We start from the raw sequence: 21,643 nt of genomic DNA, 5'->3' as shown, positions 1-21,643 counted from the left end.
GGTGTAGTTCCTACTGTATTTGGTCAGAAATGTGCGTGCGTGCGTGCGTTAATTGAAAGGTTTCATTAGCCTACTTTTTGTTACCTAACTCCATGGCAGATGGATTTAGATATTGACTTACCTGGTTAAATAAGGGCTAAACTAAAAATGTACTGTTTAGGCTACTATCATAATCTCACTTTGTAGCAAACTAATTGGAAAAATAAAATATGAGGGGCACAGTAGGTCTATAAATTCAGGGCCATCCATTCAGTACAAAATCATCCAGCAGCGCCACTGCTGAAAAAAAGCATACTGTATTCATTATGTCGCTAACCAGGGCGCGTTGAGGAGAGCTGCTGCTCCTGCGTCCCTCCAGTTGCCGCCCCGAATAGGCATGCTAAGCAAATGCCCAGCACAGTACAGCACAGAGCTCATTCGGCCGCAGATACTGAACGCAGGGAACTATAGCCTACCAGACGATAACGCGACCAAGGCATCTCCCAGGTAAAGTGTCTATACAGTGCGTAATTTCAAGGTGATGATAGCGGTAGCCTATGTGTGAAATGTAGACTAATGCAAGAAAACGACGGATTAAATAGGATATCGAGTGAAGGCTGTGTCCGCTGGAGGCATATTCGGCAGAGGTTGAAGAATGCTGCTGGTATGAAGTAAACAGAGCAGAGGCAGAGAGAGAGAGAGAGAGAGAGGCGCATCTGCAAACGGTGCCTCAACTTAAAGCCTGGCTGGGTGATCTTCATATCTGCTGCAATTGCTTGCATTTTTCACCATAGATAGCTCACCGTATGTGGTTAAACATGGGATGTCAAGAACATAAGTTAGGGGAATGGACGAACGGAATGACCGTTGTTTACATATTTATTTACTTCAATATAGAGTGCTAGCTGGACTCGCTGAAGGTTACCTGCAACTGCACTTCAGACCTAGCTAGCTAGCAACCTAGTTGTTATTCAACATTTCGCGTGTTTACAATGTAGCCAGCCCAGCTATCAATAGCTTGCTGAAGGTTAGACAAACGTAGTGGCAATTAGTATCCAAATTGCAAATTGCATTGGCATATCACAGTTCTCAAGCAAATGTTCAATTTGGTAACGGTACAGACTAGAACTACAGTTTTGAACGCCTTCAATCTTGCTACATAGCGCAGTTATATTTAAAATATGTGTAATCATCAACAACACATCGCAGTGGGAATGTCAATGACCCAGCAATGACAATGGCAAAGTTTATGCGGCTGCCTGCGATGTGTCCCAATGTCGCACCTGCAGCATCTTCTCAATCACATGTCTGAGGTCAAATCATCAATCTTCTTACGTTTGCCCCATTTGTTCGAACTTGGATAACTTTTCAAGTACTTCTATTATAATGTAATTCTGATGGATTAATACAGCCATCTAGATTTTTTAAAAAACATTATTATTAGACTAGTTAGAGACATTACTACTCAGAAGTGTAGGTTACCAGTTGTGTGTGTGTGTGTGTGTGTGTGTGTGTGTGTGTGTGTGTGTGTGCGTGTGCGTGTGTGTGTATGAGAAATGTGACTCATTGTGTTGACACAGGAGACAGACAGTCTGAGCGTACTGAAGTGTGAAATCGGCGGGACGTTGTTTCAACTCATTATTATTAAGTAACTGGTTTCACATTCTTTTTTTTTGTTTACTCAGCTTTTCGGTTGATGTTTTACCTGAACAAAGATAAACGGCCCAAATTTAGCTCAAACTTGAGAAAATTCGACTCATATGGTCTCATGTTCATTCAACTAGAAATTATTATTTGGGCATTATTTTCAACATACATATTTGGCACACATTGACATACATAATTACATTGTGCATGTTCATTTATACAGTAGTTAATATACTGTACATGTCTTCACCTGGGATTTAAACTCACAACCGCTAAGGGCCCTAAGCGGCCCCCCAACCAAGCAGGCCCCCAAAAATGGTGGCCCCCCTCTTGACGGCAGAGAAAAATGTTTTAAATTATACACATTTTGCCATGGGGCATAGAACATTTAGCAATTTTAAGGCACATTTCATTCGATTCTACACATTTTGCCATGGGACCAAGATAAATTCTTGTAGGTTTAAAGCTAATTTCCTGCAATTCTACTCATTTTGCCATGAGGTTGAGCCTTTTTTGTCCGTTTTAAATCAAATTTCCTGCAGTTATACACATTTCGCCATGATGCAATGGCCCTGAATGCCCAGTCGGTATTCGGCCATGATTACTACAAGTTCAGTGGCTGACAAAACAAGAGAACCTGCTGATGTACAACCACATTTCTAACTTGCACCTTGTCTATTCTACTATTCTAATTCTCAAAGGTAAGTTGAGACCCCGATTGAGTTCCTTATGTCGCTTTTACCTGGAGCCGACCCTGGTTCGTGGCATTCCAATCTTCCTGCTATGCCACCAGGTCTGTGTCCGTGACGGATTTCACCTGTATTGCTACACTTTGCACTCAGCTCTGTTAATTAAAAGCACACTCAATTTATTGTATTTATCATAGTGATTAGGGAGTTACATTAAAACATGCCCCACCAACATTAGACAACTATAGATAAAAATCAAAAAATTGCTGAAATAAGTCAATTAAACCAATGATTAGAGAATAGTCAGATTAACTAATAATTGGCACAGACATGGTGGTATAGCAGGAAGCTCGGAATGCCATGGACCAAGAGGTTGTTAGTTCAAATCCCAGGTGAGGACATGTTGAAATATAATTTCTGTATAAATGAACATGCACAATGTCAATGTGTGTCAAATATTTAAGTTGAAAACGTTGTATGTTTTAAGAACTATGTGTGTGTAAATAGTTCCACATACTTTTTTATTTGGGGGGGGGGGGTAATTATAATTTATAATGTGAATGAACATATGAGACATATCAGACAAGTTGAGCAAACACATCATTTTAAGTTGAAATCATTTTTGCCAACCTTTTTTCAAGTTGGAGCTAAGTTTGGGACAACTTTTTTTTTGAAGGTTCAGGTAACACATGGACCAGGAAGTTGAGTAAACGAAAACAACAACAAAAAACGCAGTGGAACCATATACTTAATAATAATTAGTTGAAACAGTTTTTAAAATATTTTTTCTAACAGTGTATGACTATGGTGATAAGGCACGAGGAAGAGGTCAACAACTGGTGTGATGAATGGTCAAGGTCAACTAACTAGGCTAGTATAGGCTTCTCCATTTATTACATTCATTGTAGTCGGACACTGCTTGTCAGTTAATCTGCATGTAGGAACACCAAAAGGTCAGTTTGTATTTGTCATCCTCTCGTTAATAAACAAAAACATAGCAATACGGTGATAGGCAATGCGTCTTGAGAGGGTCGTGATGAGTATTGCACAAAGAATTCAACATGCTTGGTCTAGTTTCACTTTATTCTGACATTTCAGTTAGCCTAGCCCATGGCTCATTCTGTTAATTGGTGCTGTATGAAAACTTAACCCCCCCCACGTATTCCCACTTACTGGGTCTGTTTTGTGTCACCTAGGAGGAGAACTCAACATAACCTTTAGGGAGAGGAGTGGTGTCGAAAGGAAGGAAAAGAGGAAGAGAGTTTTGCCAGGCGTCACTTATCTTGGATTACGTGGAGAGAAGGTATCCTTCCTCGAAAACACTAATAATGACGGCTAACAGTAACACATGCCTCTGTAAATAGTTTAGCAATCTGATAGTGTATTAATAATCAGAATCTCTCACTGAGTGCTAGCTCGGCCTTTCAATATGGTTTTAGACTGGAGTTACCAGACAGAAAATCTAAGTTAAAACAGTGTAGGCCTATATGTCTACACTGTCTCATGAATAATACTAAACACAGACATAGACCTACACTCTATGAAATGAAAGACATTCAGCTGGATGGTATTAACATATTAGACTGGTTTGCTTCTGAAGTCAGAGGGGTGTTGAAAGCCAGCTGTCTTTTTCTTGACCTTTCACTCAGGGTCCTCTAGAGGGCAGATGTCTAGACTAGAGACCAGAGACCAGAGACCTGTGGTTCAGTTGGCCAGTTCAACTGGAAGTTCAGGAATCCAAACAAAGGTCATTATGATGCAGACATTACTGTGTTTTGTAGTGCTCTCACGCAACATTGCATTTTTACGAGTTTCATCCCAAGTGGTGCCCTATTCCCTATATAGTGCACTACTTTTGACCAGAGTCCTATGGGAATAGGTTGCCGTTTAGGATGCAAGCCTATATCTTGTTATAAGATGACCATAGTCAGTCTTTCTAGGCCTATGTTTTAGGTTGATTCGTGTAGTTATCAGAACTCAGCCAGCAGCGTAATTCCTCTGTCTGAACTCACTCTTATTGGATTCATTTAAGCCTAGGTGTGAGTCCTAAATGACCTACATAGTGCATTACTTTTGACCAGAGGCCTATGTGCCCTGATCAAAAGTAGTGCACTATATAGGGAATAGGGTGCCATTTGGGACGCATTGTAAGTGTGGCCTTGCAGGGCTAAGAAGCTGCATGAGAACAGTATTGTAGTCTAGTCCTGTGGATTTCTATTAGACAGTATTAGTTTGTTTAGTATTTAGCTGTTTATTCATTTAGAAGAACCAGTAGGCCGCAACGCTTTAGAGCCCCTGGTTTTACAGCATTTTAAGATGAAGCAGTAGACTACAAAGGACTTTGCATTGTCTAGGCAGAGGACAGATCCTCAACCGACGGGCACTGTGTGAGAGGTTATGTTAGCTGCGACAGCCTCTGTAGCATTTGTTGTAATGTTATTTCAAGGTTATGACTCTGGCATTCTTAGATTGACACATTGTTTTGGTCCACTACTGTAGTTTCCAAAGGATAACCGACACTGGACATGTAAACAGAGAGGTTGAAACTCCTTGACAAGTTTCAGCTCTGGGGTTTGATTTTATGGTGTGTGTGTGTGGGCGGGGAGGGGGGGGGGCGGTGGTGAGTGTGTGTGTGTCAGTCATAGAGAGAGAAAGAGTGTGTGTGCACCCGTGCGTGAGAGAGCGTGCTTGTGTGCGTGTTTTGACACATACCCTCCTTTGGCAGGGTCGGTGTAAGAACGTAAAGCCAGTTGGATGCCCCTGGCGGGTGGGTGTAAAGAGGGAAGTGGTTCGTTAATTCCGGCTGTACTACAGGAGAGGAAAGGAAAGGGCTGGTCAACACAGCCACAGCACTCTAGAGGCGTTGCATGGATGTATCCTGGCTATGTGACTCATACTGTACCAATTCAGCTTCTATCACTTAGCTCAAACAGCCGTAAGTCAGTTAGCCAGAGAGACTTCCTGGTACTAGACGATAAAACAGACCCATTCTTTACAGACATTGAATAATGTTAGCCATGCATGCACCATATCGTATTCCAAACTTTTTATGCACTGTACAATTCTTATCAACGTTTAGGTCTGTTGAACTGTACTGATTTTTTTAAAGGACGTTATCGACTAGTTCATAAAATAGCAGCTGATACTCTCTGATAAGGAAAAATCTGTAAAAAAATCTGTCATCTAATTTGGAGTTCTGGACTTTTTGTCCCATAGCTTTTGATTCTTTCACATTTCTTCCCCCTCCATCGAGGTGTTCAGCTGCCTGCCAAGTCTGTCCATACCTGATTAGCATCGTGCTAGTGTACTGCGGTGTGTTAATCCTTTGATCACAGTGGTTCGGTCTGATAAACCATGCCTCGGTCATCTCAAGGTAGCCCCAAGAACCTTGATGAGAACTAATGACCATGAGAAGACAAGCTGAATAGTGGACGGGGTAAAAAAAAAAACACATAGAAATATAATTTCTAGAAGGAACACTGGAACATCTCCATTCAAGTAAACATTCTATAATTCTATTTCTATGGTCAAAACCCAAAACAACGATGATATTCCTTTTATGAACTGCAGAGAACTGTACTGTATATCACGGGCATTAACTTGCTAATGTTTCAGACAGGCTTACCAAGACGTTCCAAGGCGTCTTTTATAATGTAAATTTAAAACTGGAGCAGGGTGTGGACTGGATTCCATTGAAAAACGTGTTATAAATAAGCCTATTGCGTGTGCGACACTAATATCCAACAAAACTTTTCATTTAGACCTAGATTTTTTTACACACTGCAATACTCTTTTAATAATGTTCCTCATCATCTGAAGTCATAACTTTGAATTGACGAATCCGCACAGTATTACAAACACTTGACACTGTTTGATTAGATCACTCTAGTGTGTCTAAAGTGACTCAAGTCTGTGGTCTGTAATATGTTACTGACTCCAGTGTAGGGGAATGTAACATCCCATCCCAACCCAACCCAACGGAGGTCCTTTCATACTGAAGCCAGATGACTCCCTCAGTAACTCCCACACTGTCAAGTTTTGGAGGGAAACAATGGGTATGTATCCCAAATGGCACTATGAGCCCTAGTCAATAGAGTGCCATTTGGGACATAGAATATGTGGAGCGAACAGCCTACATACATTTGTCCATAAGCAATCTGCTATTTCACAAAAGGAAAACGACCGTTGCTATGGGAGCAGTTGAGCAAAATATGTTTGTGGGTGTTTTTAAGTAATTCCTCATGAGCTAATTCACTCAATGTGAATGAGATTGTTGTTGAGGTCTAGTGCTGTACCCTACCCTACTGATGAGAGGGTGTGGATAGATAGATAACATGATGTTGACCGAGTGTGGCAGCATGGGTTTGTTAGCAATGTGGTGCAGTGGTTAGGGGAGAAGGACAAGGAAGGGAACGGATAGTTGTGAATGTTGCTCAATTCTTAGATCAGTCATTGTCATGTCTTTGATAAATACGTTCAACTTCTGTCACTTAAACTACTGTAAACGAGGTGTTTAGAAGTGTTCTGTCCAGATGGACCTGAGTCTGAAAAACTACTGAAACACAATCAGTTGACATTTTGCAGCTCGGGCCCCTCACTCTTAGTGGGGTTGGACAGAACAGGAGAGCGAGAGTCAAAAGTTTGGACCCACCTACTCATTCAAGGGTTTTTCTTGATAAAAAAAAACAACTGTTTTCTACGTTGTAGAATAATTGTGAAGACATCAAAACTATGAAATAACACACGGAATCATGTAGTAACCAAAAAGTGTTGAACAAATCAAAATATATTTGAGATTCTTCAAAGTAGCCACCCTTTGCCTTAACGGTTGCCAAGAGTGTGTATAGCTATCTCTCAACCAGCTTCACCTGGAATGCTTTTCCAACAGTCTTGAAGGAGTTCCCAGATATGCTGAGCACTTGTTGGCTGCTTTTCCTTTACTCAATAGGTTTGAGGTTGTTGATTGTGGAGGCCAGGTCATCTGATACAGCTCTCCATCACTCTCCTTGATCAAATAGCCCTTACACAGCATGAAGGTCTGTTGGGTCATTGTTCTTTTTACAAATGGGATGGCATATTGCTGCAAAATGCTGTGATAGCCATTCTGGTTAAGTGTGTGTTTAAGTGTGCCTTGAATTCGAAATAAATCACAGATTGACTGGCCTTCATGTCTTAATGTAATGATGGACTGTCGTTTTGATTTGCTTATTTGAGCTGTTCTTGCCATAATATGGACATGGTCTTTTACCAAATAGGGCTATCTTCTGTATACCGCCCCTACCTTGTCACAACACAACTCTTTGGCTGAAACGCATTAAGAAGGAAAGAAATTCCACAAATTAACTTTCAACAAGGCACACCTGTTAATTGAAATGCATTCCAGGTGACTACCTCATGAAGCAGGTTAAGAGAATGCCAAGAGTGTGCAAAGCTATCATCAAGGCAACGGGTGGCTACTTTAAAGAATCTCAAATATAAAATATAACACTTTGTTGGCTACTACATGATTCCATATGTGTTATTTCATAGTTTTGATGTCTTTACTATTTTACAATGTAGAAAATAGTAAAAATAAAGAAAAACCCTTGAATGAGTTTGTGTCCAAACTTTTGACTAGTACTGTACATACAAAGAGACTGTCAGAAAGAGTGAGACAAAGAGAGGGGTGGGCTGGGGCTGTGAGTTGTAGCGGATCTGGGCTGGCAGTGTGGCGTTGAAATATGACCATGTGTGACTTGGCCATGTGTGACCAATGGGCCCTTGTCAAAAGTTGTGCACTTTAGGGAAAAGGGTGCCATTTGGGACATATCCCATTTTCAGCCTTCGCAAGAGCGTCTCAGAGATACTCAAGTGTCGTGTTGAGAGAGCTGATTGGAAACACCGACACACATCCTCAGGAAGCGCCAATTCCAAGCAGGGTACGCTGGACGATGATGTCACAGAGCCAAACAATAAAAAAGGTTTTGGCAGAATGTAGTTGGCCCCTCCCCTCTTCTGGTCTCTCTGGCCAATGAGGTTTGCAACAATACAGAGGTGTGGCTCCTCTGAAGGAATATTTGAGGCAGGGATTGGATGGGATGTTATGCTTTGGGTCTCTGGCAGACCTGGGTTCAAATACTATTACATTTCACTTTACACTGCATGCAGTGCCAGATGGATGGTGTTTGCACTTTTGTAACTATTATATTGGTTCCATTGCAACAGGCAAGTTCAATCAAAAATTGATTTCAAATAGTGTCTCCAGACACAAGTTTGTGGGTTATTCCTAGATTCCTTTTTGTTTTCTAGCCATGTGCTGCAGTTTTCTAGGATTGTTTTACGGATGGATCATGCAGTGGAGGCTGTTGGGAGGAGCTATAGGAGGACAGGCTCATTGTAATGGCTGGAAAAGAATCAATGGAATGGAGTCAAACGTGTTTTTCATATGTTTGATCTGTTTGATACTGTTCCATGAATTCCATTCCAGCCAGTACAATGAGCCTGTCCTCCTATAGCTCCTCCCACCAGCCTCCACTGGGATCATGTCACGCTCACTGTCTCCTGAATACCTTTTTGACATTGATTCCTACTTTGACCACCGCTAAGGAAAAGTGTTCATAAGCTGTGTAAATAGGCTTAGGTTTATAGGTAGACAGACAGATAAAACTGTAAGAAACATTCATAGTTTATCACTATATAATGTAGGAATAAGTAACCGACACCAATTTGTCCTTCATTCCTTGTCAGGGTTCAGTTCCAGAAACTATTGCAGCGCCCAGAGCTATGATGATGAATGTCAGATGTTGTCATCGCCACAAAATTGTTTGAATGTGAGCGTATGTCTGTCTGCTAGCCGGCCTGTAGATATTTTCACTGCGAAACACTTTGGCAACGCCCATTACATATTCTTTATAAGAATTGCACTAACCTTTCTGCATAGAATTGTCCAAGCTCGTTAGGCAAACTGTTGGATAACATGGATCTAGACTTGACTGTTGTTGCCTGTTAGCTTTTTCTTTCTTAAAGTAGCTACAGACAACTTCAATTTCCTGACAAGGGCTCTTCATCTGCGTCGTCAAAGCCCTAGTCTTGTCTCTGTCCCATGCTTCTCTCTCTCGAATTCAAAGGGCTTTATTGGCATGGGAAACATATGTTTACATTGCCAAAGCAAGTGAAATAGATAATAAGTTAAATAAAAAAATGAACAGTAAACATTATACTCACAAATGTTCCAAAGGATAAGAGACATTTCAAATGTCATAGTATGGCTTTGTACAGTGTTGTAACAATGTGCAAATAGTTCAAGTACAAAAGGGAAAATAAATAAACAAATATGGGTTGTATTTACAACGGTGTTTGTTCTTCACTGGTTGCCTTTTTCTTGTGGCATTAGTTCACAAATCTTTCTGCTGTGATGGCACACTGTGGTATTTCACACAATAGATGGGAGTTTAAATTTGATTTGTTTTTTAAATTCTTTGTGGGTGTGTAATCTGAAGGAAATATGTGTCTCTAATATAGTCATACATTTGGCAGGAGGTTAGGAAGTCCAACTCAGTTTCCACCTCATTTTGTGGGAAGTGTGTACATAGCCTGTCTTCTCTTGAAATCCAGGTCTGCCTACGGCGGCCTCTCTCAATAGCAAGCAATGCTCAATGAGTCTGTACATAGTCAAAGCTTTCCTTAATTTTAGGTCAGTCACAGTGGTCAGGTATTCCGCCACTGTATACACTCTACCGGGGCCATGAAGAGGATTGACACCAAACTGGTAACTGGGAAACTGTCTTCCTCCTCCAGCCTTTTGGTATGCATCCAAAATGGCACCCTATTCCCTATATAGTGGACTACTTTTCTCATCAAAAGTAGTGCACTATGTAGGGAATATGGTGCCATTTGGAAGGCAACCTTGGTGTTGTAACCACTAGCTGACAGTCAGGACATTTATTGGATATGTCAAACTTTTTTAACAAATCAAAAACTGAAAAATTGGGCGTGCAAAATTATTCAGCCCCTTTAAGTTAATACTTTGTAGGGCCACCTTTTGCTGCGATTACAGCTGTAAGTCGCTTGGGGTATGTCTCTATCAGTCCTTGCAAAACAGCTCGAGCTCAGTGAGTTTGGATGGAGAGCATTTGTGAACAGCAGTTTTCAGTTCTTTCCACAGATTCTCGATTGGATTCAGGTCTGGACTTTGACTTGGCCATTCTAACACCTGGATATGTTTCTTTTTTAACCATTCCATTGTAGATTTTGCTTTATGTTTTGGATCATTGTCTTGTTGGAAGACAAATCTCCGTCCCAGTCTCAGGTCTTTTGCAGACTCCATCAGGTTTTCTTCCAGAATGGTCCTGTATTTGGCTCCATCCATCTTCCCATCAATTTTAACCATCTTCCCTGTCCCTGCTGAAGAAAAGCAGGCCCAAACCATGATGCTGCCACCACCATGTTTGACAGTGGGGATGGTGTGTTCAGGGTGATGAGCTGTTTTGCTTTTTACGCCAAACATAACGTTTTGCATTGTTGCCAAAAGGTTCAATTTTGTTTCATCTGACCAGAGCACCTTCTTCCACTTGTTTGGTGTGTCTCCCAGGTGGCTTGTGGCAAACTTTAAACGACACTTTTTATGGATATCTTTAAGAAATGGCTTTCTTCTTGCCACTCTTCCATAAAGGCCAGATTTGTGCAATATACGACTGATTGTTGTCCTATGGACAGAGTCTCCCACCTCAGCTGTAGATCTCTGCAGTTCATCCAGAGTGATCATGGGCCTCTTGGCTGCATCTCTGATCAGTCTTCTCCTTGTATGATCTGAAAGTTTAGAGGGACGGCCAGGTCTTGGTAGATTTGCAGTGGTCTGATACTCCTTCCATTTCAATATTATCGCTTGCACAGTGCTCCTTGGGATGTTTAAAGCTTGGGAAATCTTTTTGTATCCAAATCCGGCTTTAAACTTCTTCACAACAGTATCTCGGACCTGCCTGGTGTGTTCCGTGTTCTCCATGATGCTCTCTGCGCTTTCAACGGACCTCTGAGACTATCACAGTGCAGGTGCATTTATACGGAAGACTTGATTACACACAGGTGGATTGTATTTATCATCATTAGTCATTTAGATCAACATTGGATCATTCAGAGATCCTCACTGAACTTCTGGAGAGAGTTTGCTGCACTGAAAGTAAAGGGGCTGAATAATTTTGCACGCCCAATTTTTCAGTTTTTGATTTGTTAAAAAAGTTTGAAATATCCAATAAATGTCATTCCACTTCATGATTGTGTCCCACTTGTTGTTGATTCTTCACAAAAAATACAGTTTTATATCTTTATGTTTGAAGCCTGAAATGTGGCAAAAGGTCGCAAAGTTCAAGGGGACCGAATACTTTCGCAAGGCACTGTATCAAGAAATATGTAAAGTAGGATTTGGGACTAATACAGTGGGGCAAAAAACCCTATTTAGTCAGCCACCAATTGTGCAAGTTCTCCCACTTAAAAAGATAAGAGAGGCCTGTAATCTTCATCATAGGTACACTTCAAGTATGACAGACAAATTGTGATAATTGTGATACTTTCGCAAGGAACTGTATACAATTATTATTTTATTTCATCAATCTACACAAAATACCCTATAATAACAAAGCAAAAACAGTTTTTTATACGTTTTTGCAAATGTATTACTAATATAAATCAGAAACACCTAATTTACGTAAGTATTCCGACCCTTTACTATGAGACACGAAATTGATCTTTTTTATTAAAACCTTTATTTAACCAGTAAGGGCTCATTGAGATTAAAATCTCTTTTTCAAGAGCGCTCTGGCTAAAATAGGCAGCACCAAGTCATTACAAAAAAATGACCGACAGACAAATTTAAAACATTGACAGGTCAGTGAATCAGCCTCAAAATCCTTCATCAGTGATTTAAAAACACCAATTGGGACAAGTTCTTCCAGTTTAAAAGTATTTTGTAAGGTGTTCCAAGACGATGGCGCAGAGTACATTTTACCAAATTCAGTTCGGACATTTGGAACAGTTAGCAGGATAAAGTCCAGTGAACGAAGAGAGTACCCACCACATTTCTGAATAATAAAAATGCACAAATAAAAAGGTAGTAAACCCAAAATGGCTTTGTAGAATCCTGCTTAGCAGCTTAGCTGCATCCTGTTTCCATTGATCATCCTTGATATTTCTACAACTGTCACACCCTGATCTGTTTCACCTGTCTTTGTGTATCCACCCCCCTTCAGGTGTTGCCCATCTTTCTCATTATCCCCGGTGTATTTATACCTGTGTTCTCTGTTTGTCTGTTGCCAGTTCGTTTTGTTTCGTCAAGCCTACCAGCGGTTTTCCCGTGCTCCTGTCTTTCTCTAGTTCCTTTTTTCCGGTTTTGACCGGTTTTTGCCTACACTGAGCCTGCCTGCCGTTCTGTACCATCCGGACTCTGCTTTGGATTACTGACCTCTGCCTGCCCTTGACCTGTCGTTTGCCTGCCTCCTGTTTTTGTATTAAACTTTTGTTACTTCGAAACTGTCTGCATCTGGGTCTTCTACTGAGCCTTGAGAACAACTTGATTGGAGTCCACCTGTCGTAAATTCAATTGATTGGGGAGGATTTGGAAAGGCACACACCTGTCTATATAAGGTCCCACAGTTGACAGTGCATGTCAGAGCAAAAACCATGCCATGAGGTCAAAGGAATTGTCCATAGAGCTCCAAGACAGGATTATGTCAAGGCACAGATTTGGGCTAGGGTCCCAAAAAAATTCTGCATCCTTGAAGGTCCCCAAGAACACAGTGGCCTCCATCAGTCAGGGAGGTGACCAACGAGCCCGATGGTCACTCTGACAGAGCTCCAGAATTCCTCTGTGGAGATGGGAGAACCTTCCAGAAGGACAACCGTCTCTGCAGCACACCACCAATAAGGCCTTTAGGGTGAAGTGGCCAGACGGAAGCCACTCCTCAGTAAAAGGCACATGACAGCCTGCCTGGAGTTTGCCAAAAGGAACCTAAAGACTCTCAGACCATGAGAAACAAGATTCTCTGGTCTGATGAAACCAAGATTGAACTCTTTGGCCTGAATGACAAGCATCACATCTGGAGGAAACCTCGCACCATCTCTACGGTGAAGCATGGTGGCAGCAGCAGTAAACATTATACTCACAAATGTTCCAAAGGAAAATAGACATTTCAAATGTCATATTGTGGCTATATACAGTGTTGCAACGTTGTGCAAATAGTTCAAGTACAAAATGGAAAATAAAAAAACATAAATATGGGTTGTATTTACAATGGTGTCAATTCTTCACTGGTTGCCATTTTCTTGTGGCAACAGTTCACAAATCATTCTGCTGTGATGACACACTGGTATTTCACCTAATAGATGAGTGTTTGCCAAAAGGCACCTAAAGAATCTCAGACCATGAGTAACAAGATTCTCTGGTCTGATGAAACCAAGATTGAACTATTTGGCCGGAATGCCAAGCATCACGTCTGGAGGAAACCTGGCTCCATCCCTAAAGCATGGTGGGGGTGGCAGGGTAGCCTAGTGGTTAGAGCATTGGACTAGTAACCGGAAGGTTGCAAGTTCAAACCCCCGAGCTGACAAGGTACAAATCTGTCGTTCTGCCCCTGAACAGGCAGTTAACCCACTGTTCCTAGGCTGTCATTGAAAATAAGATTTTTTTCTTAACTGACTTGCCTAGTTAAATAAAGGTTAAAAAAAATTGGTGGTGGCAGCATCATGCTTAGGGGATGTTTTTCAGCGGCAGGGAGACTAGTCAGGATCGAGGGAAAGATGAACGGAGCAATGTACAGAGAGATCCTTGAGGATCCTTTAGGACCTCAGACTGGAACGAAGGTTCAACTTCCAACAGGACAACGACCCTTAGTACACAGCCAAGACAACGTAGGAGTGGCATCGGGACAAGACACTGAATGTCCTTGAGTGGCCCAGCCAGAGCCCGGACTTGAACCTGATCGAACATCTTTGGAGAGACCTGAAAATAGCTGTGCAGCGACGCTCCCCATCCAACCTGATGGAGCTTAAGAGGATCTGCAAACATTTCTAAAAACCCGTTTTCGCTTTGTCATTATGGGGTATTGTGTGTTGATTGATGAGGGGGAAAAATGATTTAATCCATTTTAGAATCAGCCTGCAATGTAACAAAATGTTGAAAAAGTCAAGAGGTCTGAATACTTTCCAAATGCACTGTATTTCATTACAAACCAGTGAAACCATAAAACACGCTGATTTATTATCTGGACTCTATCTAGTATTTGTTATCGAATTTAGCCTACCAAGTGGTTGTGATTGAAGAAATGTCAATGAGTGTTAGGCGACATTCATTTTCTTTAGGCTACATAGTGTGAGAGAGAGTACAGTGCTGTGAAATGCCAGATCTGGTCTGCATATGGTTTAGCTTATTTTTAGCTTAGCTAGGGCCTCCATGATATCCATAAAGAAGATCATTAATTTCATTTTGACAGAGTCAAATCATTAAAAAGTACCAGATCTGCACTTTTCAAGAATCCGCAGCAGCAGCAACAACAGTAGAAGTGTTTCCTTGCCAGGATCATTAAAGATCTAAGTCAGTAGCTAACACAACGCACGTATTGTTAACAAAACTCAAATGTTGTTGTTGTGGTGTTAGGAAAAGAGGGAATGAAAGTGGGCCGTTGTTGCTGTCCGGCGCTGCTGCTCTTGCCTGAATCAGGAGTTTTATTTGATATCAAATGGTAATTCCATTGCGTAAGAGAATTAGTGATATTTAAACTGAGCTCGCCGTTGGACGCTAGGGCAGGGGGGGGGGCTAAGGGGGATTGGGAGCCAGGAGGGTCACGAACAGAGGGGAAAAGGGAAATACTTATCCTGATGTTGACTGGTGATGGTGAAGATAAGGCCCATTTAGAGATGATTACTGACTGACATGAATTAGGATTGTGGGTTTAAATATGTCTTACATCGGGCAGCATATGTTATGGATCATAATCAGTTTTGATTATATTATGACATTGCCGAATTACTCGTGTGAGTGTCTGTCTGTGGGTTGGTTCTTCTATCCTTGTGGGGACCTAAAGTTAAAACAAGGAAAATTCTCCCTCATGGGGACATTTCCCACGACCCCATGAGGACAAAGGCTACTTTAAGTTTAGGGGTTATGGTTCGGGTAAGGGGTTAGTGGTTAAGTTTATGGTTAGGAGTAAGTTTTAAGGATTGGGTTATGGTTATGGTAAGGCTTATGGTTAGTTGAAATAGGATTTTGAATGGAAATTAATTTTAGGTCCCCACGACTATAGAAGAACATAATGTATGTGTGTCAAAAGTAGTGCCCTATTGCGTATTTCCAATGATGATTTACTCCAGTGTTTCACCCAAAAGGCTCTGTTTCCATCTACACAGGCCAGCACCCGTGTCATACTGGGCAATGGCTCCCGCAGACCTACTCTGACTTGGAGCCAAGGCAAGGTCCTGGGTACTTTTCAGCTGGCATTTACATAACAAAGGCTAACTGTGAACTTTAACACCGACTAACAAAGCAACAGTCTCAAATGATGCAGGTTGTTGATTCTGCAGGCCACAAGTCTTTAGCGTCGTGATATAATAACACTAGAGCGAACATTAACATGAAACACTGGCGGCCCGCTGTCTCATTGGAAAAGCACAACGTAGGGAATAGCAGCCTCTGTGTAGACCAGGGTCCAGGATGGTGTAACGTTTCACTTGTTGCTGCTAGAAATGGGAGAAATGTCACAGGACAACGCTATCCTAGGTTGCCTGAACTGTTGAACTCTTTGTTTTACCAGTTGCATTAGCAGAGATGGAATGGGGTTTGCAGTTAAAATGCGGTTTGCACATAGTGTCACATCTGGCATGGCTTGGATACATTTGGCATATAGGCCTATCTAATTGAGACTTTGCATCATTTTGGGTTCAAGATTGTGAAAACAAGTTTGCAGTTGAATTTGAGTTTGACAGTGCGCTAATTCATCAGTAATCAAATCCAGTATTTATTTTGTGCAATGTTCACAAATATCTACTCTAACAGAAATGTGCCTGAAAGAAAATGCTCCACCAAAATGCAGTTGGCAACAGTTCAACAGGAGAAAGTAACACTGCGCCACAGCCAACAGTCAATCCCCGAATACTAACAGGTTTAAAGTTTTACATGGGAAAGATCATCGTATTCGTGGGCTGGTCATACAAAGAGAGCGGGCAGTGTTTCACGCTCCTAGAGAGACCGTTAGTCACCTAGGTAGTACCACGACTAAGGTGGTGGACGGCAGGCAAGGCAATAGAGCAACGCAACACCGCTACAAGACGTCTCCAGTCTGGAACTGCATTCCAAACGCATCTCAGAGTGGCAGTGCTGATTTAGGATCAGTTGTTTAGATCACAATGAATAAGATTAGCCTGCGGGAGGGGGGGTGTAAATCCTAGATTAGCACCTGAGATGCAGCCTCTGGTCTATGTACAATACTTTGTAGAATATTATTTATTGAAACACTGTGATTTACTCTAGACTACCACAGGCTCGTCCTCCTATCTCTGCTTTAAGTATAATCCCAGAAGGTGTTGGTATAAACTAGGCCAGTGATTCCTAATCTTTTTTGGTTACTGTACCCCGACTCACATTTAGCTCTGTTTGGACATACAAAGTATCCTCTCATGTGCATTTTACCAGTAAGCCTAAGGTTTTATAAGTCTTCCCAAGTACCCCCTGTGGATAGCCCAAGTACACCCAAGGGTACACATACCCTAAATCGGGAACCATTGAACTAGGCTAACTCTTGTTTGGTATACAGTGACACGGAGACTAGAGTTAGCATCTGTCCAGTGGTACGCTGCTGTAAACATCACTAACAGGTCACTACAATACAGACGGAGTATAATCCACTCATATTACCCAGGGGCTTTCAGGCATATGCCCAGGATTCAGGAATATCCTCAGGGCGTTCTGGAGCTGTATGCCTGGCTGGCTGGGTGGGTGATTATTATAGCTACGCCCCAGATTAGGATTTGGATGTGGAAAGAGGCTGGAACACACACACACACACACACACACACACACACACACACACAGTCCTGGTGGTGCAGGCAAGCTGAGTAACACAAGATGATGGGAGCACCGCTTAGCCTGTTACATCAAGATCCACTGCAACACTGACTACCCTCCCAATCCCCACCGCTGATTTACCAAACATGGGCTAGCCAACCAGCCGCTGCCTCAGGGCTACAGTTCTACAGTTCAGGTATTATTACATAGTTATTACATGATATGTGTCACTAGTACCGTTATTACTATTGATAATAAGGATATTTTGGGTTGCTCTAACTAGCGCTGGTGATTTTCCTCTCCCGCTGTCTGCATGTGGTGGGCTTAGTATCAGACCTCTGTCTCGGACTGAGATGGAGAGACTCCTGTTGTGGGGCAGAGAGGAGAGCAGAGAAGGGGAGGAGAGGAGAGGACGGGGAAAGAATGGGGAGAGGAGAGGGGCGTCCTGTTGTCGGGCAGAGGAGAGGGAAGGGAAGGAGAGGAGAGGGAGGCAGACAGAGCGGTTGGTTTGTTGGTGGAGGGAGCGGAGGCTTTGAAATGGGGGGTTTTGTTCTCGCCTCTCCCCTCTTCTCCGTCCAGTTGGGCTGTACTCTAAAGAGAATGATATGGAGACAGAGGGATAATTGTTTTAACACCCCCCCTCCCCGCTCTTTATCTATCTCTCTTTCTCTCCTGTTTTCCCAGTGATGGCCAGTCAGCTGTGCAGCTGTGCTCGGGCTCCTTTCGCTGCGTCTAGCAACCAGGTCTGAGTGACGCTACCCCCCCCACTCACCCGCCCCTCTTTCAAAAACAACACCAGCAAAACAAATGCGACCATGTACAGCGTGGAGGACCTGCTTATCTCTCATGGATACAAGCTGCCCCAAAACACCTCTACCGCCCCCACTGCCGTCTCCCCCACCCCCCCGTCCTCCTACGATAACAAGCGTTACGGCGACCCTTCCTCCTGTCGCCAGGAGATCTTAGAGAGCCGGTCTGGTGGTGGTCACGGCACGGTGAACGGGTATGAGATAGACTCTGCGCCGGGGGTGTATGTGTTCGGCAACAATAACTGCAGGAAGCCCCAGCCACCAGCCCCAACCAAAAGCTACTCCTCGAGTCACACTGACAATGCATGGAGGGACAGGAACAGCCAACCACAGAGGAGGGAAGCCGACAGCGGTAACCAAGGTGACACCCACTCCTTGGGCGATTCTCTCACGACAGATAGCGGGTGAGTCGGTCTACTTAATCTTTTGGAATGCTAGTGTTGTTTTCCATTTTTGTTTTATCATTGCATGCAATCTTGACATCTCTCGCTTGCATGTTGTTAATCATACAGTTGGTCTGTTGCAGGAATCTTGTTTGGCACATAGTCATGCAAATGTGGAGTCAGTCAGTATAGGAGTTCTGCATTGGGATGCTGCACCACAGATTCTCTCAGTCTCTCTCACCTCTCTATTTCTCCCTTTCTTTTTATCTTTCCCTCCCTCCCTTTCCGATAAAGCCAGTAGACAGGGAGTTGGGGTAATGTGTTCTGGAGTCTTAATCTGCCACATGGGACAGTTGTGTTGTAAACAGACTAGAACTGCTGCTACTACTGCTGATGATAGACCCCAGCGCCAACATCCGTCTGAGCATGCCCAGTTCTGCAGACAGATTTTACATCCCAAATGGCACTCTATTCCTTTATAGTGCACTAAGGAAGTGCACTATTTTTTATTTTACCTTTATTTAACTAGGCAATTTAAGTTAAGAACAAATTCTTATTTACAATGACGGCCTAGGAATAGTGGGTTAACTGCCTTGTTCAGGGGCAGGAAGACAGATTTTGACCTTGGCAGCGCGGGGATTTGATCCACCAACCTTTCGGTTACTGGCCCAACTCTCTAACCACTAGGCCTTCAGTTCTTCTATTATTACATTTAAAAATATTTATATATTTTGTAAAAAATCTCTCAAAAAAATGCTGTCCTACCGTAACACGCACATTAAAAGACTGTAGCATTAATGTACCTTAAGCCACACCCCTACACATATCACCAGGTGATGGGATTGCACCCCTCTTCAGAATAGCCACATGGTGAGTAGCCTGCAGATATTTTGGAAAAAATGAGTAAGCAAGTTGGTAAATCTTCATGTATCTTTAAGAAGTGTCACTACCGAACATCTAATATACAGTGCCTTGCGAAAGTATTCGGCCCCCTTGAACTTTGCGACCTTTTGCCACATTTCAGGCTTCAAACATAAAGATATAAAACTGTATTTTTTTGTGAAGAATCAACAACAAGTGGGACACAATCATGAAGTGGAACGACATTTATTGGATATTTCAAACTTTTTTAACAAATCAAAAACTGAAAAATTGGGCATGCAAAATTATTCAGCCCCCTTAAGTTAATACTTTGTAGCGCCAACTTTTGCTGCGATTACAGCTGTAAGTCGCTTGGGGTATGTCTCTATCAGTTTTGCACATAGAGAGACTGACATTTATTTTGCCATTTAGCAGACGCTTTTATCCAGCGACTTACAGTCATGTGTGCATACATTCTACGTATGGGTGGTCCCGGGATCGAACCCACTACCCTGGCGTTACAAGCGCCATGCTCTACCAACTGAGCTTTGCAGCTGGAACATTTGTTCCCATTCCTCCTTGCAAAACAGCTTGAGCTCAGTGAGGTTGGATGGAGAGCATTTGTCAACAGCAGTTTTCAGTTCTTTCCACATATTCTCGATTGGATTCAGGTCTGGACTTTGACTTGGCCATTCTAACACCTGGATATGTTTATTTTTGAACCATTCCATTGTAGATTTTGCTTTATGTTTTGGATCATTGTCTTGTTGGAAGACAATTCTCCGTCCCAGTCTCAGGTCTTTTGCAGACTCCATCAGGTTCTTCCAGAATGGTCCTGTATTTGGCTCCATCCATCTTCCCATCAATGTTAACCATCTTCCCTGTACCTGCTGAAGAAAAGCAGGCCCAAACCATGAAGCTGCCACCACCATGTTTGACAGTGGGGATGGTGTGTTCAGGGTGATGAGCTGTTTTGCTTTTACGCCAAACATAACGTTTTGCATTGTTGCCAAAAGGTTCAATTTTGGTTTAATCTGACCAGAGCACCTTCTTCCACATGTTTGGTGTGTCTCCCAGGTGGCTTGTGGCAAACTTTAAACGACACTTTTTATGGATATCTTTAAGAAATGGCTTTCTTCTTGCCACTCTTCCATAAAGGCCAGATTTGTGCAATATACGACTGATTGTTGTCCTATGGACAGAGTCTCCCACCTCAGCTGTAGATCTCTGCAGTTCATCCAGAGTGATCATGGGCCTCTTGGCTGCATCACTGATCAGTCTTCTCCTTGTATGAGCTGAAAGTTTAGAGGGACGGCCAGGTCTTGGTAGATTTGCAGTGGTCTGATACTCCTTCCATTTCAATATTATCGCTTGCACAGTGCTCCTTGGGATGTTTAAAGCTTGGGAAATCTTTTTGTATCCAAATCCGGCTTTAAACTTCTTCACAACAGTATCTCGGACCTGCCTGGTGTGTTCCTTGTTTTTCATGATGCTCTCTGCGCTTTTAACGGACCTCTGAGACTATCACAGTGCAGGTGCATTTATACGGAGACTTGATTACACACAGGTGGATTGTATTTATCATCATTAGTCATTTAGGTCAACATTGGATCATTCAGAGATCCTCACTGAACTTCTGGAGAGAGTTTGCTGCACTGAAAGTAAAGGGGCTGAATAAATTTGCACGCCCAATTTTTCAGTTTTTGATTTGTTAAAAAAGTTTGAAATATCCAATAAATGTCGTTCCACTTCATGATTGTGTCCCACTTGTTGTTGATTCTTCACAAAAAATACAGTTTTATATCTTTATGTTTGAAGCCTGAAATGTGGCAAAAGGTCGCAAAGTTCAAGGGGGCCGAATACTTTCGCAAGGCACTGTATCAAGAAATATGTAAAGTAGGATTTGGGACTAATACAGTGGGGCAAAAAAGTATTTAGTCAGCCACCAATTGTGCAAGTTCTCCCACTTAAAAAGATAAGAGAGGCCTGTAATCTTCATCATAGGTACACTTCAACTATGACAGACAAATTGCGATAAAAAAAATCCAGAAAATCACATTATAGGATTTTTAATGAATTTATTTGCAAATTATGGTGGAAAATAAGTATTTGGTCAATAACAAAAGTTGATCTCAATACTTTGTTATATACCCTTTGTTGGCAATGACAGAGGTCAAACGTTTTCTGTAAGTCTTCACAAGGTTTTCACACACTGTTGCTGGTATTTTGGCCCATTCCTCCATGCAGATC

The 21,643-nt window shown here is 42.3% G+C and overlaps 1 protein-coding gene across 3 annotated transcripts in view; it reads left to right on the top strand.

Annotated features, from left to right (window-relative positions):
- The first annotated feature begins 283 nt into the window (after nt 1-283).
- jcada (junctional cadherin 5 associated a) overlaps nt 284-21,643 on the top strand; it is a 38,166-nt gene continuing 16,806 nt past the window's right edge. For 2 of the 3 annotated variants that reach the window (XM_052483287.1, XM_035741589.2), the window contains exons 1-2: nt 284-486; nt 18,025-18,553. In XM_052483287.1, the coding sequence (XP_052339247.1) occupies nt 18,156-18,553 (398 nt within the window). In that variant the 5' untranslated portion in view covers nt 284-486; nt 18,025-18,155. Of the gene's footprint in view, nt 487-3,511; nt 3,619-18,024; nt 18,554-21,643 lie in introns of all 3 variants that reach the window. The other variant, XM_035741590.2, reaches the window with a different exon arrangement.

This window comes from Oncorhynchus keta, chromosome 28 (assembly GCF_023373465.1).
Source record: "Oncorhynchus keta strain PuntledgeMale-10-30-2019 chromosome 28, Oket_V2, whole genome shotgun sequence".
In the NCBI taxonomy this organism is placed as follows: Eukaryota; Metazoa; Chordata; class Actinopteri; order Salmoniformes; family Salmonidae; genus Oncorhynchus; species Oncorhynchus keta.
The sequence above is the reverse complement of the archived record's forward strand: the minus strand, read 5'-3'. Positions and strand labels throughout refer to the sequence as shown.